The 18738-nt window shown below is 36.5% G+C and overlaps 2 protein-coding genes and 1 long non-coding RNA gene across 3 annotated transcripts; 2 read left to right on the top strand and 1 right to left on the bottom strand.

Annotated features, from left to right (window-relative positions):
* Positions 1-224: 224 nt before the first annotated feature.
* LOC133867890 (uncharacterized) lies at positions 225-2066 on the bottom strand. The gene is made up of 3 exons (XR_009900225.1): positions 1737-2066; positions 1349-1566; positions 225-289 (listed from the first exon to the last, which is right to left on the bottom strand). It is a non-coding gene; the product is annotated as an uncharacterized LOC133867890 (long non-coding RNA).
* Positions 2067-4864: 2798 nt separating this feature from the next.
* On the top strand, positions 4865-16312 carry LOC133869258 (uncharacterized). Its single transcript, XM_062306213.1, has 4 exons — positions 4865-4930; positions 10783-10979; positions 15541-16002; positions 16155-16312. The coding sequence occupies exons 2-4, from the start codon at positions 10787-10789 to the stop codon at positions 16310-16312; spliced, it is 813 nt and encodes a 270-aa protein (XP_062162197.1). The 5' UTR covers positions 4865-4930; positions 10783-10786.
* A 499-nt stretch (positions 16313-16811) lies between these two features.
* On the top strand, positions 16812-18158 carry LOC133867843 (ankyrin repeat-containing protein ITN1-like). Its single transcript, XM_062304606.1, has 2 exons — positions 16812-17243; positions 17333-18158. Exons 1-2 carry the CDS (start codon positions 16833-16835, stop codon positions 18026-18028), a joined length of 1107 nt encoding a protein of 368 aa, XP_062160590.1. The 5' UTR covers positions 16812-16832; the 3' UTR covers positions 18029-18158.
* The last annotated feature ends 580 nt before the right edge of the window (positions 18159-18738 follow it).

Genomic DNA, 18738 nt, shown 5'->3' with positions numbered 1-18738 from the left:
TTTTTTTTTTTCTTAAAAAAAAAAAAACTAGGATTAATTCCTAGACAAACATCACAAACATGGTCATGATCATTACCACAAATGAGGTATAAATCTACAAAGAAGAAACAATCCACTAGGAGATATTTCAATTCTCATATGCAAGCAGCTGCACAGAAGTTTTGATATGAGGCCTTCCAGTTCAACTTGGCCGAACTGAACTTCTTTGAGTGGTTCTATTTGACCCCAACACCTCTTCATGGAACATGAACCTGCCCCCACACACCTCAAGCTGTCTTTGGTGTTACTCCTAATAATCATGAAAACCAAGTTAAATTTGACTAACATATTATCCTGAAATCACAAAGATTATAAACAATTTAAAGTTGCAGAAGGAGCTCTATTCTAGGAGAATGATCAAAATTATCAAAATATATAATATAGCTTCCAGGTCCATCCCTTTGCCAACTAACTCATACCACAACATACACCAAGCCCTTCAGAAGATGAGCTACAGTTAAAATGATGCCATAATGAAGACAATCAAACCATGTCACATGTTCTATTTTTTTTGTTCAAGAAGAATTTGCATGCATCAACTTCCAGGATTCCTAGTATTAACTTTTAGCCTAAGAAAATAAAAGTCTGATTTAAATCAGAATTTTCGGTCTTTGCTTCTTCTTCTTTTTTTCTTTTTTTTTTTTTTTCTTGATAATTTTAGTTGATATTCTAATCTTTAGCTTCCTTAGCTTCCATAAAGGTCCTCCAATATTTGGTTTTATAAATCATAACAAGCTGTAGACATGAAAAACAAATCTAACATCTTCAAAGAGTGCATAAGAAAGCCAAAATAACCTTGACAGATCAGCCTATAAAGAGTATATGAATGCCCTTTCTGATACATGAAAATGCAAAGCAGACCCATACATGACTTGTCAAAATCTTAAAAGAAAAAAAAATATATAAGTTCAATTGTGTAACAAACCAACCGAAGGAACTTAAAAAGAGAAGAAAAAAACAAAAAAGACTCATCTCATGATAAATCAATAAGAAACACAATCTAGGTAGCATTGAGCTAAAGTACCTTTCTTTAGAGGGTTTTCTCCAATGAACATCAGGCACCAATGTCTAAGATAATCGTGAAACTCATTCTAATCATAACAATGACTACAAAGATCTCAGTTTAGCCGTATGAAACCAAATACTATCCAAACATAACAAGCCTGAAGAAAAAAACTTAACTACAAAATTCATCATAATCTCGATGAAAGCGAAGATTTTGAGGAAGATCCAGAAATTGTAATACAAAGTAAAGCCCACTAACCAAGTAAACAATATCAAATAAATAGTGGGCGATATAGAGAATTACGTCAAGGTATTCTTTGGCGTCTTGGGGATGAGCAAGCTCGCAATAGGAGACCAAGCCCGATATCATATCGGTATCCATACCCAAACCCAGACCCGTCTCCACCCTTTGGCATAGATCCACCAGCGCCTTCTCCAACCACTGTCCCGGTGTCTCCATTCTCTATGTCTGAACTTTTTCTGTATCGAATGCCTAGAGGCAAGTCTGAGTTTGGAGTAATGCTATACGTGCGTCAACTGGTGTCATAAAAATAGGAAGAAAAAAGAAAAAAAAACCCAAAACTTTCCTTTCCTACACTTTCGATTCAGCCAAACACAAGATCCATACACAGTAAAAAAAAAAAAAAAAAAAAAAATTACGCTTTCAAATAAAAAAGAAAAAGCCCACGTACCAAGCCCCTCTGGACGCCATCGGGCTTGATCATGATGAAGGTCCTGCTCCATCGTTTTCTCTGTGAAGTATTTTGAGGTAATAATTTACAATCTTGGCGTCGTCGGCTTCGTCGGAGATCCGGTCGGCTGGTTGCAAGAAAGAGCGAGCTGGGCTTCAAAGGCGTCGGAGATCTGGTCGGTGGGCGCCGGAGCAGACCGTTCGAGAGAGAGAGAGCGTCGTCGGCGATGGATTGTCCGGTCTGTGCTGGGTTTGAGAGATCGAGAGAGCTAGGCGTCGGCGTCGGATTCGGATTTCCGGTCGGTGCGCCGGTCTGCTGGTTTCGAGGGACTCCAAGAGAGAGTGAGCGGCGTCGGCGTCGGCAAGGGCGTCGGATTTCCGGTCGGTGGGGGAGGGCACGGTGGAGAGGGGGAGATTTGGGAAATGGGAGAAATTTTGAAAATGGAATGTGAATGGCAACACCCGCGTTTTGATGAAAGACGCATGTGTAGAAGCTCTCTTAAAAAATATAAAAATAAAATAAAAAAATGTAAAAAGTCTTTCCCTGGGCGTTTCCAAACATACCCTGTATCTTAAAATATGTTGAACCGGCGCTGGTTTGTGAGTAGCTGCCAGCTGGTAGTTCTCCTCGTCCCGGGTTTTGTCGGATTAAATGGATGATGGAAGATGATCTTGCGTCATCAATGGCAGCATGATATATATGAAACGTGGACGACTCGTTGGTATCGATTAAAGCTAGAGGACCTGGAATTGATGGTGCATGCATTAGCATGACAGAGACCACTACGTCCAATTGTACGGCATTTGTCAAGGACCAAGGTGGGGCAGCCAGCTTTCAAAAGGAAACGAACAAAATAAAAATGAAAATAACAGTAATTTCACGTGGGCACTTATAATATAACTTTACGACGACAAAATAGTACCTTTTTGTTTAATTTTTTATTTAAAAATGAAATATGATAGTATTTGTCGGCATAACTTCAAAAAAGGAACAGGGGGTGAGAAAGAAAAGAAAGGAACGAAATCCGATGAGTTGGGAATTATTGGGCTTCTTTTTCAGCATATTTTGTCATTTTGCAATCATTTCTTCAGTAATTTCGTACTTCAAGATAATCAGTTTGCAGTGGTTTTCACATGCATGAAAAAGATATCTATCCAGGGTTATTTACATAGGTATGAAATGCTTATAATTTTTATTAATTTTTACTATTTTTTTTTTTAAAAAAATTTAATTATTATACTGATAGAATTTACATGTACAAAAATAGATTCAATAATTAATTTTTTTTAAGTCTAAAAAAAAGTAATACAGAAATTATAAATTTTTGTTAGTTAGATTTATCAAAGAATATAATTTTTTTACAAATCGGTTTGTAAAAATATTTGAGTAATATTACATATCACCTTTATATTTTATTTTTTTTATCTCTCAAAATTAATGTAATTTTTAAAATCATCTTTATATTGAAATTGAAAGAGGATCCTATTTCAGACCGGACACGAGCAATGGCATGCATTCATTAGTGGGCCTTAAAGAAGAAATCTTCGTTAAAGCATTCAATACTTAACTTTAACTTGATCTGAATTAAATTGGGCTGAGTTACTCTAATATTAATTTACCATCCATTATTATTTATTACTGACACAAGCACTACTCTGTTAGTCTGAGGACAAGCGAGATGGAGTTCTTTGGGACAAGCGAGCCATCCTCGTGACCAAACATTTTTGTATTCCAACTAATTACATTTTTGGGATGAGCAGTACGCCAGTACCAACAGCTTTTGTCTGCGGGCGTCCTATCCGTCTCCTTATCTTTTGATCACTTTTTTCACAAAGCATGCATGTACTTGGGCAAAATGTTGAACATCTTAATTTATTTTTTACGTTTCTCTTTTTTCACTATAAAAAAAGAAGCTGTTTTCTTTGTGGTAAATACATTTTAGAGTTGCTTGATTGAGAATTTCCAATATATATATATATATATATATATATATATATATATATAAGTTGAGTTCCAAATTTGAGTTGGTTTAGAATTCTGACATTCATGTTGTGTGAACTTATAATTTTTAAACATTAAAACAGTTTTTGAAGCCATAAATTTAAAACATTGATATGGTCTTTGGAGTAAAAACACCAGTAAATTTTTGTTTATTATGGGTTTCTTTCTCCCTCAAAACATTAAAAAATTATAACTAAAAAAAGTAAAGATTAGAATAGATAATCTATGAAAGTAAGGGAGTGTGAGTTTGGAGTAGTAATAAGAAGTGATAGATGTGATATAAAATAAAAAGAATTTGTATAGAAAAATGAAAAAAGTTTTGTATTGTAATAATTTTTTTTATTTAAATAGAAATAAAAATTATTGATGTGATATAAAATTAGAATGTTTTGAAGTTGATTGTTTTTTGAAAAAGTAAAGAGGGGGAGGAAGAATTTTCTCTCCCTTGCCAAACAAGCTCTAGATTACGTGCCCGTTAGTGGCATAGAAAACATTACCCATAAACATATATGCATGGTGGAAATTATTCCAAGTCACTTTCGCCGGGCCCTTGCATGGGAACCCAAATGAAGAATATATGATCAAGATATGCTAATTGAATTCCAAATTCATGTATACTAACCGATCGATATTGGCCCTTGAGAACTCATGGGTTATTATTCCAAGCCACTTTCCCCGGGCCCTTGGGAACCCTGATGAAGAATATATGATCAAGATATGCTAATTAAATTCCAAATTGTTGTATACTAACTGATATTGGCCCATGAGAACTCATGGGTTATTAAATAAGTTTATGAAACATTATTTAATGCATGACTAATAGTACTTTTACATGACCATGACTTTTTGGACTTCTACCATTACTCGGGATATTGACACAATTGATAGTTTGAGGAGACATTGACAATGAAGTGATAGTTTGAACGAATTATGTGTTTTTTTTTTTTTTTGTTATTTAATTATTATTAGAGAACGTTTCTTTTGAGAAGAAAACAACTTCCAAATAGTATATGTAGTCGACTACCGAACAGTAGTGCTTATTTTGTCCATCTGTTTTTGTCTCAATGTAATGATCAATATCATCTTATAAATCTACCCGACTTTCTGGCCAAATTAAACTCGTGCAAGCTAGCTTGAGTATCAAAAGACTCCTCGTTTGTTCGGACTGCTCAAGAGGCTCAGAAGCCCAATCTGTAAGTAATAATCTTGTCAATACCTGTATATTTATTTATTTTATTTTTTTAACACTAACAAGCATCATACCTTTTTCTTCTTCTTTCCGAATCCGTAATTCAAAAGCTTGGTACTTTTGTCATGGTGGTTCTTATAATATTTACTATTTTGCAAATCTGGTAGAAGAAAAGTTTATGGAAAACCAGAAGAAAAAAGAAGAACAGGATCATGCAGTAAGTTTCTTGCGAGGGATCGCTTAATGCAATGTTATTGTCCTGCGCGCTAAAATTGGATTGCAAATCATGATAAAAATATACTACAACCAGTGACGGACTAGCTAGGGGGGAATTGTTAAAAACATTTAGTCTTTAAATTTGTCAAAATAACATATTAAGTCTTAATTAATTTCTTTTTTCGTTACCCTCTTAAACAAAATAAAAAAAATTCAAATCAGTCTTGCCCTCTAAATTTCTAGTTATGTGATGTGAACATGCCTCGGAGCTCAAGCAGAGGACTACATGGCAATACCGTGGGACTCACGCTAGCATTGAATAAGGATTAATGCAATCTCCATTTATTATTTCCCTATTTGACTTAGCTAATACGGAATATAATTCCTCTTGTATGGATCTTTCCTTACTAGAGTCCTTGGATGCTGTAAACGGCTAGACCTAATGAGTTATGTCTTATGACCTAGTTGTATTATCTTATTTAAGAGTAGTCGCAATGAATAAGAGGGATGCTTGAATATTATCAAACCAAATACATCTCATGGTGTTTTAGAGGTCAAGGTTCCCTCGAAGTAGGCCAATCTTTTTCCCTTGTTCTTGTGCTGTTTGATTCACATCAAGTGGTATCAAAGCTAGGGTTCCACTTTTTAGCAAGGAATTGTTAAACCTAGAACCCCGATTTTCCTCAAACGAAACCAGAAAATTGAGAGAAAAGTGACAGTCAACATAGGCAGTTCTTGAAACAAAAGTATCACCAACTCATGGAAGGAAGAATGGGCAGTTTGGAGCAGTCGGTACACTCTCTGACAGAGGGACAACAACAACTCATGGCTCGAATAACTGAGATTTTTGAAATGTTGTCCACCAAAGGCAAGAACCGACGTGAAGAAGGGGAGAACTCACAGGGGAAACATCGTGAGGTAGACGGAGAGAATTCCCACGCTGGGGAAAGACCTCTTTTCGACCATCGCCACCTCAAGCTAGAATTTCCTCGGTTCAATGGGGAAGAAGACTAGTTTTTCCCTGGCCATCGTCAACTAGTTGGGTCTGTAGGGCAGAACAGTATTTTAGCTTTCGAGGAACCAACAAATAAGATAAGGCCACATTGGCTTCCTTCTACCTAGAAGGAGAAGCCCAACCGTGGTATTAGATATTGCTACAAGAAAGATGGGAGATAAGATGGACAAAGTTTAAGTAGGGGCTATTTGCTCGCTTTGGGCCTACTCAATTCCTTGACCCTTATGGAGAACTAACAAAACTACAACAAAAAGGAAGCATCAAGGCCTATCAGTCAAGGTTTTTATCCCTACTCTCAAAGATCGAGACTTTATCATAGAGTCAATAAGTTAGTTGTTTTGTAAGCGGCCTAAAAGAAGAAATCAAGGCGGACGTCATGATGGGACGTCCCTTTACTTTCACTTCGGCCATTGGCTTAGAACAGGTCCATGAGGCCCGCAACATGGCTCTTAGAAAAAACTCATTCTCAAACGCATTGAAACCACCTTTAAACCATTGAAGTACCACGGGTCGGCCACCCCTTCCCATAAAAAGGTTAACACCAGTAGAACTCAAGGAGAGGCAAGAGAAGAGTTTTTGTTTCAAATGCAATGATAAATATGGAACGTGGTACTGCTGCAAAAAGCTTTTCATGATTGAGGCTTATTTGGGGGAAGATGAAGATAGGGACGTGATGATGCATGACGAGGAGGAGGATGACTCCCCAGACATTTCCTTACATGCCATTACTAGTAAGGGCACACTTGAAACTATGAAGATTTATGGGAGGATTCAGTAGTCAATTTTCCTAGTGCTCATTGATTCGAGAAGCACTCATAATTTTATGAGTTTAGCTCTTACCCGATTGTTAAGGCTACAACCTACAGAGGAGGGAGGGATGGATGTGATTGTCACCTCAGGGGAGAAAATATGAATTCAAGATAAATGTGTTAAAATTAATCCCAGTACAATAACAGGGCTGGATTTTCTCAGTAGACTTTTATATTCTCCAATTGGAAGGTTTTGGGGTTGTGCTAGGCACTCAATGGTTATGAGTTTTGGGGCCCATACAATGGAATTTTGAGACACTAGAATTGCAGTTTGTTTGGAATAGGGAGCAAGTCGTATTACATGGAACTAAAAATCAAGCAAGAAGGTCAATAGAGTTTCTATCCCTCTTTCCAACAGGAGCAGAGAACGAAAGGGAGGTGATGAAACATAGTGAGAAAGAGAGGGAAGAAGGCATGGAGCAAATATTTGAAGAGCATGAGGTGATTTTTGCAAAATCCAAGGAGCTACCTCCACCTCGCAGCTACGATTACCGCATCATTTTGCAAAAAGGATCAGGACCGGTCAGTGTAATACCATATCGGTACCCATTTTATCAGAAAACTGAGATCAAGGAGCAAGTAAAGGATATGCTGGAAAGTGGAATAATCTGCCCCTTCGATAACTCATATTCATCACCGGTGCTCCTAGTTAAGAAAGGAGGTGGCACATGGAGGATGTGCGTAGACTACTGAGAATTAAATAGGATTACGGTAAAGGACAAGTTCTTGATACCTGTCATAGATGAACTTTTGGATGATAAATGCAGTTAAATATTTCACCAAACTGGACTTGAGCTCTGGGTATCATCAAGTGCGGATAGCTGAGGAAAATATTGAGAAAATTGCCTTTCGCACTAATCACGGGCACTACGAATTCCTTGTTATGCCGTTCGGATTAACGAATGCTCCTTCCACATTCCAGTCCTTCATGAATGAGGTATTCCATAATTACCTTCGCAAATTCGTTTTGGGTTTTTTTGACGACATATTAGTGTATAGTAGCAAGTGGGCACAACACATGGAGCATGTGAAGATTGCTTTGGAGCTTCTGGAGAAACAGCAACTCTATGTAAAAAAAACCAAATGCAATTTTGGGCAACAAGAAGTCCAATACTTGGGGCATGTGATCTCCCCCGAAGGCATGGGGGTTGACTTTGGGAAGGTGGAAGCAATGAAGAAGTGGCCCAAACTAGAAACACTCAAAGCCATGCGTGGGTTTCTGGGACTCACGGGGTACTACAAGCATTTTATACAAGATTATGGAAAGATAGCAGCCCCATTGAATCGAATGTAAAAGAAAAATAATTTTGCTTGGATAATTGCTGCAGAAAGTGCCTTCGAGAACTTCAAACAAGCTATGATCCAAGCATCATCCTACACCAGGAGCGACTTGTAGCTTTTTTGAGTCAAGCGTTGCAGGCAACCCAACAATTGCTATCCACGTACAAATATGAGATGTTAGCATTGGTGATGGCAGTCCAAAAATGGCAATCGTACCTCCTCAAGCGGCACTTTGTGGTTAGATCCGATCAACAGTCTTAAATACTTATGGTCCCAAAAAATGTCTACCACAGCACAGCAAAGGTGGCTATACAAGTTAATGGGGTTTAACTTCTCAATTGAGTACAAGAAGGGTAAGGAGAATATGTGGCAGATGCGTTATCGTGAAGGGATGGTAAATCAGGGCTTGGAGACCAACCAGATACAACGCACTCAAGCTCTGAAGAGGGAAAGAAATTATAGGAAGTAGAGCTAGTGGCAGTATCAGGCCTGGTTCCAAACTAGCTTGAGGTAATCAAGGAAGAGGTGGGGAAGGATTCATCCCTTCAAGAGCTCATCGAGAAGGTTGAAGAAGGGGAAGTGTTGGGCCCATGGAACTACAAAGATGTCATCTTGTTCTACAAGGACCAGATTTATCTACTAGAAAATTCAGCTCTTCTTGCCACAATCCTGGAACAAATGCATGGAGGTTTTCATGAGGGGTACCATAAAACCTTCCAAAGGGTCCGAGCAAATTTCTATTGGAAGGGAATGAGGAGTCGAGTAAATGAATTTATCAAGGATTGTGACGTATGCCAATGCCATAAAAGTGAGAATCTTATGCCAAGGGGGCTGTTGCAACCTCTCCCAATTCTAGAAAAAATATGGGAAGATGTTTCGATGGATTTCATTGAAGGCTTGCCAAATGCAAGAGGTAAGGCAACCATTTTTGTGGTGGTAGATCGGCTGTCCAAGCATGCTCATTTTGTAGCCATTAGTCATCCCTAGACGGCAGTGAGCATCGTACAAGTTTTCTTTGAAAACATTTTTAAGCTCCATGGGATGCCCAAATCCATAGTATGCGACAGGGTCCTGCATTCAAAAGTCACTTTTGGACAGAACTATTTAGGCTACATGGAACTTGTTTCAATTTTATCTCCGCCTATCACCCCTAAACAGACGGGCAAATTGAGGTGGTGAACCGTACGTTGGAGATGTACTTGCAATGCTTCACAAGTACCCAACCGAAGGAGTGGGGAAAATGGCTGGCTTGGGCGGAATATAGGTACAACACCAGTTGGCATTCTACCATCAAGAACACTCCCTTTGCAATGGTATATGGTAGGGACCCTCCAATGTTATTAACATATCTCCCTGGCACGGCTAGAGTGGTGGCCGAAGGAAATGAATTAATTGCACAGGATCAAACATTGAAGGAGTTGAAGAACAACATCGAAGCAGTTCAAAAGTGCATGAAGCGTCTGTATGATAGTAAGTACCAGGAGGAAGAATTCACGGAAAGAGATTGGGTGTTTTTGAAATTGCATCCTTACTGACAACTTTCAGTCAATATGCGCAAGAATGCCAAACTATTGGCCGTTTCTATGATCCATTTCAAATTATCAAGAAAATTAGTCCAGTCGCATATAAGCTGGGAATGCCTCAAGGATCCCGCATCCATCCCCAGTTTTTCATATTAGCTTGCTCTAAAGGTATCTTGGCAGCAAACACATAGCCTGCCCGCACCTCCCTGAAGTGTTAGAAGACGGCCGAATGACTCTCAAGCCACAAGCAGTGCTGCAAACCAGGACCAAGAACAAAAAAACAAAGTTATTGATTCACTGGCAAGGTCTTTCTCCTACAAAGGCAACATGGGAAGATCAGATTATGGTCCAAGCTCAATTTCTTGAGTTTTTCCTTAAGAACAAGGAAGTTGGTAGGGGAGAGGGATGATGTGAACATGCATGCCTTGAAGCTCAAGAGAGGACTACGTGGCAATATCCTGGGACTCATTTTGGCATTGAATAAGGATTGCAATTTCCATTTATCATTTCCCTATTTGTCTTAGCTAATGAGGAATAGAATTCCTCTAGTATGGATCTTTCCTTACTAGAGTTCTTGCATGCTGTAAACGGCTAAACCTATTGGATTATGTCTTATGACCTAATTAACTGTATTATCCTATTTAAGAGTAGTCACAATCAATAAGACGGATGCTTGAATATTATCAAACCTAATACATCTCATGGTATTTTGGAGGTTAAGGCTCCCTCGAAATAGCCCAATCTTTTTCCCTTGTTCTTCTGCTGTTTAATTCACACCATTATAGCCCAAACTGCAACTAGGTGTCTCTATCTATCAGTTTGGGTTGTGTAAGTTGAAGGAAGAAAACTTGAAATGAGCAAGAAAAGTGAAAAATTTTTGCAAAAAGCATTTACTCTTGAATCATTCCTCTCTCTCTAAATCTTTAATTTGTAGGTATCTTAATACATTACTTATGTAAAATTGTTCATATGCCAATTTTCTATTAGTTATATTTTTATAAAACTAGAGCAGAAAAATGGAAGAAGATGATATCAACACGCCTGGTAGTGGAAGACAAGAGGCAAATGTGGATCTCCCCTGCAGCTCTAGTCATAGCTCTACCGTTCCATCGTTGGAATTTCAAGTAGCCGGAGATACCTCGACTACCTTAAATACTGGCACGTCCCATGGAGAATCCGTGCAGATAGATATATCGGAGCCATGCCCAAGTAAGTACCTCTCTCTTTTTGGAATAATGATTCATACCATCTTTTTATCATTTTAATTAAATTTGATATAACTTTTAAAATCTTTATTGAATTTAGAAAAAATATCACTTAACCCACTGAACTTTTTTCATATTTGTAATTACCATCCTAAACTTAAAAAAAAACTCTCAATTTAGTGTATTAATCTTTCTATTTTTTTCAATTTATCTCTTTTGTTAGAATTTTCCTTTAATTCATAACAGAGTGGTGTCAAAATTTTAAAAATACCTATTTTTTTAAGGATAAAATGTAACGCCCCGCCTTTTAAAAAGAGGCGTAAGTGAAAATTTTTCAACTTTCACGTGACATTACTACAACATCATCAGAGTTAAGATTTGGCAGCGGAATATAATATATATCCAATAGGTTTGGAATGAATAACACAACAGAGCTTCTAACTGAAATACTTCTAGACGTTTATAAAGAAAATGTTTAGACAAATACATGTAAACATGTGTCAACAGTGACACAAGAGAATACATGGAAATTATTAGCAATTTTGTCAACATAAAACATTATAAACACAAAAAACTATAAACAAAATGCAAACTATGCGTCCTTAGCCTTAAGACCTTTTGAGCTCTAATCCTTGTCTATAAACATGCACCATTATACATATATATATATAGAAACAAAAACATAAAACACTAAAGTGAGTCCACTGTTTTCAATAATAATATGAATACTGGTTTATTTAATAAATGCAACATAATGCAATAGCTTTATAATCACATCTATGCGCAGTATATGAACCATGGTAGTTAATCATAGTCATATATTGAATATAAACGTAACCATAAAGCAATAATATGATAGCTTAAAATGTAGAGTTTTAGGTATTTCCCCTTTTTCACTCCTCTGTTGGCCTGGGCACGGTTAACGTTTTATTTGAAGCCTGGACTTTCTCCCTTTTAACTTTTAATTATTTTCTTTGAGAACCTGGGTTCTTGGAAACCTGAGTCTTCCCTGGTGACCTGGGTACACCAGTTTTTGTATTTATTATTCTCTTTTTCGATACTTTTACATTCATTGTACCTGGGCCACCAGTGAATCGTCATGTACCACTGTGGATCTAGATCCACAGCTTGTTATTAAACCGGTTATTAAAATAACAAAACATGCAAAGCCACATGCGCAAACAAGTAAATAAAGCAGTAAACATATATTATAGGAAAAGTCAACTAGCTTCGTTCTTAGTAAGTATAAAGATACTTACAGCCTTTTGGTGCAGTTCTCATAATACCTCATATTCTGCAATAAATATATGTTTATGTATAGAGAGTGTTAATATTATTATTCAAGGATCATAATTGTACATATATAGATACAATTACCCATTTTTTTACTTGAAAATCATTTATATTTATTAACATGAGTTTAAGGAACTCAATATTATTGTCATAATTTTTAATTAAACCATATAACCATCTTAATTGATTATCTTGGAAACTAACTTACAGTTCTTTTAAAACCCAAATCCAATTATTTGACTAATGGTACAACACTACAACATTACTCAACCGGGTAAACTACCAAAACTAAGCCATACTTCAACCCACAAGATTGATCTAAAAGCTACGGCCTAAAACTGATCCAATCTCATAAATAAATACTTAATTTTAAAATATAACTAAAACATCCACACAACCAGAACCGTGAATCTACACCTGTGGAAGACACCCAAACAACAATAATACTCTAAATCAGTACACTGCCCAAACACTAGTACTTACGGGTCCTCACAAAATCAACAAATCAATACAGGAACATTACCAACAACTGGCCGAACAGGGGAAATTCGGGTGATTAAGGAAATTCTAAATCACACACATACACTCAGCACAGTCTACACAAATCCGGCCAAACAGGGGATTTAAGCTCAAAACCCATTCTAAATCAGTCCTTCCAGAAAATGCCTAGCATCATACTTATATAGAAATCTCCCAAACATGGGCACAGGGGATCACACGGCCGAACACCCACACAAAACACACACACGGCTAACCCTCAACCCACCAAAACTAAAAACATCCAGAATACCCAGTTAATCAATCCAATCAAAACCCAATCAAAATCAACAATAATAAACCAATTTAATTAAGCCAAATCACAAGAAATTGCCTAGGGATTTTCTGTTCAAACACAGAGAAATCCACCGTGTAAGACCCACTGAAATCGCCGGAAAACAGGCTCGGGTCGCCGAAAAATCGCACTCTTAGCTCACTGGAAAAATCGCCACTGGACGTCCCCGGATTTCCGGCCAGAACCGCCGGAAATCACCCCTAGCTCAACCGGCCAACGATCCACCGGACGTCGCGTCTCTGTTCGCCGAAAATGGGGTCTTGGTCCGTTGGGTCCTCTGGCTCCACCGGAAGCTCGGCCTCTGGTCGGGTCTCCTCGTGGGTTTTTGGGTCACACGGGTTCTCTCTCTCTCGGCGATCTCCCTCTCTGTTTCTCTCTCTGGCTGTCCCACGGTCTCTCTCTCCCTCAGTCGACTTCTCTCTCTCTCTCGGGTCTCTCAATTTCAAAAGAGAAGAAAGAAGAAAGAAGAAAGAAGAAAGGAAGAAAGGAGATAAAGAGAGGAAAGGGGGACCGGGTTCCTCCTCTCATCTCACTCACAGATTTTCTCCCTCAACTTCGCTCTCATCTCTGATTCTCCATCACTCTCACTTCCCACTTCTCCCACGATCGTCCCCTCTCGGAGACTCGGACGGAAACAAGGAAAGAAAAGAGCAAGAAGAAAAGAGAAAAGAAAGAGAAGAGAAGAAGAAAGAGATGAAGAAGGAAACTCACTCAGTAATATACACCGAGTGGTGCGAATTTGTTGGAGGAGAAATGGCTTTAATCTATAGAGCTAATAAATTAGGGTTAATTTTTATTGTAGTTAAATTAATATGTGTTAAAAGTAAAATATCGAATTAACCCACGGTTAAATTTACTTTAGTTAAATTAACTTTAATTAATCTTAAAAAATATCTAGTTAATTTATGGTTAACTTTTATCTAGTTAGGTTAACTTGAGTTAATCTTTAATAATATATATATGGTTAACCCTTGGTTAGTTTTTATCTAGTTAAATTAACTAGATTTATTTTTAATAAAATCTAATCATTAATAATCATAAATATTTTTATATAAAATTTTTTTCATTTATAACACATTAGGGTATAATTCTAAACCTGTTTTGAGTCTAGTTCGTTTTATAAATAATGTAAATTTTTGAATAACATTATTACACTAATAATATTATTATACTAAATAATATTAGGTCAAAATAATATTATATGTCAATAATATTATCACAAAATATAATAATATTAGGAATATTATTAGTCCAATTAATTCACTAAATATTTAGGTTTCGAAATAGATGGCACATAAAGATGCAATTTATCAGAATAATGTCGATCGAGCGATGATAGATGAATAAGTTGATCAATCGGCAGAAGTGGTCGATCGAGCAATTGATCACCTCGGGATTTAAATTCTATTTAAGGCGTCCTGTCTAAAAATTTGGAGTATTACATAAAAAAGAAAAAATTGCAAGAATGAGGCGTTGGTCAGGATTTAATAGAATTTGTAAAAATATCCACGCTTGAATATTTGATTTTTTTTTTTTTTTAAAAAATAGTTGTATTTTCGAAATTTTGACATGATTTAACAAAAAATCCTAACTGATTGGTATTTTGTTTTTTAAAAATAAAATAAAATAAAATTGAAAGATGGATACACTAAATTGCTAGTTTTTTTTAAGTTTAGAGGGGTAGTTGCAAAAGTAACAACAATTTAGAGATATTAAGTGAAGTTTCCCCTTGAATTTAATTAGGATGAATCACTATTAAATTTTGATCAAATAATGATTTTAAAAATACATAAACTTTGGGAAAATAAAATGATAGTACCTAACATTACTCCTCTCTTTCTCTAACATGCAGTCAATTAAATAGACTTGTGACAAAGTTTAATTTTGAATTATCTTATGGAAAAATGTTATGAATGTGTTTCATTTCCTTCATTCAACATAGTCTATAAAAATTTTATGCGATTTGCATGTAAGAAGCACGTACATACTCTTTAAATAACATATGAGAAGTATATAATTTTTTACTAAAATTTCTTTTAACTTTGTCATTACTATTAAAAAAACATATTTCTCACATGCATGATCAAGGAACACCTGACAATTTTATAGACGATAAACTAAGTTTAAAGGAAAAACTTTGTCGTCCTTTGTTTCATTTCCGTTCTACCTTGCAAAAACTGCATTATGACAGGAGCCAAAATGTTCTGTTAAGCACTTTCTTTAGGCCAAAACAAGAATAACAAATCATGAAACAAAAGAACAATTACAAACACGCACAAAGAAAAAAAAAAAAAAGAAGAAGAAAAGATTTCACTTGCTACCTGCAGCTACGTTTGGTCTTAGCATGGATCCAAGTGGCTTGATTTTTCACCACAAGTTGCAATTAATACGTTTGCTTTCTTTTTTTTCTTTTTTTTTTTAAAAAAAAAAAAAAATCCAGTTGAGTGTCGTCCCCTCCTTTATGCTGCCATAAAAGGTGATTGGCCGGCTGCTAAGGCTTTTCTTGAGAACTACCCACACCATGTTCGAACTCCAATAACGGAAGGGCAAGCGACAGCATTTCACATTGCGGCGGCTGCACAACACACCACTTTTATAACACAAATGTTGAAATTGATCGTGAGTACTCCGAAGGTCTTGGAATCGGAAACAACATATGGATTTACGGCCCTTCACTCTGCTGCTCAATCAGGAAACGTTAGAATTGCTGAGCAGCTGGTGAAAATGAACAGAGGACTGCTATCGATCCCGGATCGCAATGAAGACACACCACTCATTGTTGCAGCTTATCTAGGACATAAGAACATGGTCTCGTATCTATTCACTCAGACTCGTCTTGAACATTTGACTAATGCAAAACGCATTGAGCTCCTTGAGTTTACTATTGACAATGATATGTTTGGTAAGTCCTACTTTTGATGAAGTTGAGGCAGTTATACGAGTTGGATATATGGAGTTACCAGTTTTATTGCAATATTAGCGACCATATTATATAACAATTTCTTAACCAACCTTTAGATAATGATCAAATTAATGTGCCGTTTTTATGGACAGATGTAGCGTTGGAAATTTTGAATAAGGATCAAAACATAGCAACTGCTGGCACTGAATTATGGTTTGAATCATTGAAAAAGTTGGCAAGGAAACCTTTTGCAATTGGCAGCGAAAGCCAGCTATCATTCTGGAAAAGCCTCTTAAAGTACTCTTGTTAGTCTGCCTCCAACCCAAGTAGTTCTTTTATTACATTAATCACGACTTGATGACAATTTTACACAAATTACCTTGGCATGGGAAAATGCTCTTATTTGATTTCATCAAATCTTTAGATGATATCTACTTAAACTATAAAAAATTCTGTGAAATAAGTTATTTTCTACTCCATATGTCTCAATCTATTGTAATAGTACTTGTAACCGTTTATTTTATATACACATGCACGAGAACATTTCTTTTTACTTAAATTCAAAAGATAGAAGAGATTTAAAGTTTCCGAGTTATGCAAAGACAAAACTTATCTTAAGAAGTCAATAATTAGGATGCAAGTAGCCGCATCTAATATTTTAGTTATCTTAGAGTTTTTATTTTATAAAGCTTTCAATATAGTTTCTTATTATGTATATTGGGAAATTAATTATATAGATTTAATATTTCTTCATTACCAAACCATCTCTGATTTCTGAATAGATTCTTTTCTCAACCACAGGGTTCAAATGGATCTATAACAAAGCTTTGATGAAGACATTAGCCCATCAATTAGTTGACAAACTTTGGAAAAGGGTTGGAATTCCATACCAACAGTTCTCATCAAACTTGGTTAAAAATAGTATGGATTTAATTTTTGAAGCTGCAAAAGTTGGAAATGTTGAATTCCTAATTATACTTGCACGCTCTTATCCTGAGCTTATATTGCGACAAGACGAAGATAAAAGGAGTATATTTCACATTGCTATTTTATATCGGCAGGAAAGTGTGTTCAATTTAATATTTGAGATAGGTGCTGACAAGGATACCCTTGCATCCTATGTTACTTCAAAAACTAAAGAGAACATGTTGCATTTAGCTGGAAAATTGCCTGATTTAGATCCACTAAATATCGTATCAGGAGCAGCCCTTCAAATGCAACGAGAGTTGTTGTGGTTTAAGGTGAGTGATAATATATATTTTTTTTCTTCTTCTGGTTGCATATGTAATGGTTAACTATTACTTGTCAATTTATACTTAGTCAACTGTAGGAGATAGAAAAGATCGTGCCGCAATCATATGTAAACAGAAGGAATTCTGAAGGGCTAACACCTAAGGAGATATTTATAAAGACACATGCACATTTGGAGAAAGATGGTGAAAAGTGGATGAAGGACACAACAAACTATTGCCTGATCGTGGCAACATTGGTTGCCACTGTGATTTTTGCTGCAGTACTCACTGTACCAGGTGGCAACAATCAAGAAACGGGCACTCGTATTGATTTTAGAAACAACTGGTTTATAATATACTTCATATCAGATGCAATATCGTTGTGTTCCTGTTCAACTTCAATAATAATTTTTTTGTCAATTCTCACGTCACGTTACATAGAAGAAGATTTCTTGAAGTCATTACCTTTAAAGTTGGTGTTTGGACTTGCAACACTCTTTATCTCCATGGTGGGCATGATGGTAGCCTTCATCGCAACTTCCTTTTTGGTGTTTAGTAGTGCAGGGGGATGGGTTCCTTTTGTTGTCATCACTTTGGCTAGTATACCAATTGCTTTGTTTGTTTGGCTACATCTTACACGTTGGGTTGATACATTCCTCTCAGCATACAAGTCTAGATTTCTTTTTCGGCCATATAAACATAGACTTTTTCTAGTTCAAGATGCCGATTGGGGAATTGATATGAAATACAAGTCAAACAAAAAGCAAGGAAAGCTGTTGGAGGTTAAGGGATAGATGTTGGAACAAGAAGGCAAAGGAAAGAATTGAGCAAATAAAGACTTTGCATATTGATGTACTTGTAACTATTTCCACCAAGATTTACTGTGGTTTATACATATTCGCATTGTTTTTTGCTTTGTGAATCCACAACTGCGTTGATTGTATTCAAATTGTCAATTATTATAGACTTCGATTTAGAAGGTGTTTCAGTCGTACGGTCGTACCCAAATTGTTGTTGTAAGATCCTTGGAGAGGATTCTTGTGTCTCATTAAATGCATGTTATCAGTTGATTGGTTGATATCGAAGTTGTTAGTTCCGTATATTCCTCCTTGATTTTTTTTTTTTGAAAGGAAGATGTAAACATTTCTTTAATTAAACCAAAGGGTAACATAGTTACGGTCAGAAACAAACTCAGACCAATAAGGGACTCATAACGATACAAATGTCTCATTACAGTTACCCCAAATCTCAGATTATACCGATAGTTGCTACAAATAAACCTAGTCAACAGAAATGTGCCTCTGCGTTGACATATGAATCTCTATGCACTATGGAGTCGGTCACAAACCATCTGTGCTAAAAAGCAAAGACCAGGCTAAATCTAACACAGAGCAAACTATCAAATACAATCTGCAATCAAGAACAGGAAAACAGCCAAAAAAAGAGCTGTTGTCGGAATAAAGCACCGCCGGAGACGGCGCGTGTACCACACGCGCAGCCGCTA

This window comes from Alnus glutinosa, chromosome 5 (genome assembly GCF_958979055.1).
Source record: "Alnus glutinosa chromosome 5, dhAlnGlut1.1, whole genome shotgun sequence".
Lineage (NCBI taxonomy): Eukaryota > Viridiplantae > Streptophyta > Magnoliopsida > Fagales > Betulaceae > Alnus > Alnus glutinosa.
Note: the sequence above shows the minus strand (reverse complement) of the source record. Positions and strands in the feature narration are given on the sequence as shown.

Coding starts and splice junctions, on each gene's coding strand:
- LOC133869258 (XM_062306213.1), top strand. CDS start 10,787: ATGGAAGAAGATGATATCAACACGCCTGGTAGTGGAAGACAAGAGGCA. Junction 10,980..15,540: donor TATATCGGAGCCATGCCCAA/GTAAGTACCTCT, acceptor AAAAAAATCCAG/TTGAGTGTCGTCCCCTCCTT. Junction 16,003..16,154: donor TATTGACAATGATATGTTTG/GTAAGTCCTACT, acceptor TTTTATGGACAG/ATGTAGCGTTGGAAATTTTG.
- LOC133867843 (XM_062304606.1), top strand. CDS start 16,833: ATGAAGACATTAGCCCATCAATTAGTTGACAAACTTTGGAAAAGGGTT. Junction 17,244..17,332: donor GAGAGTTGTTGTGGTTTAAG/GTGAGTGATAAT, acceptor AGTCAACTGTAG/GAGATAGAAAAGATCGTGCC.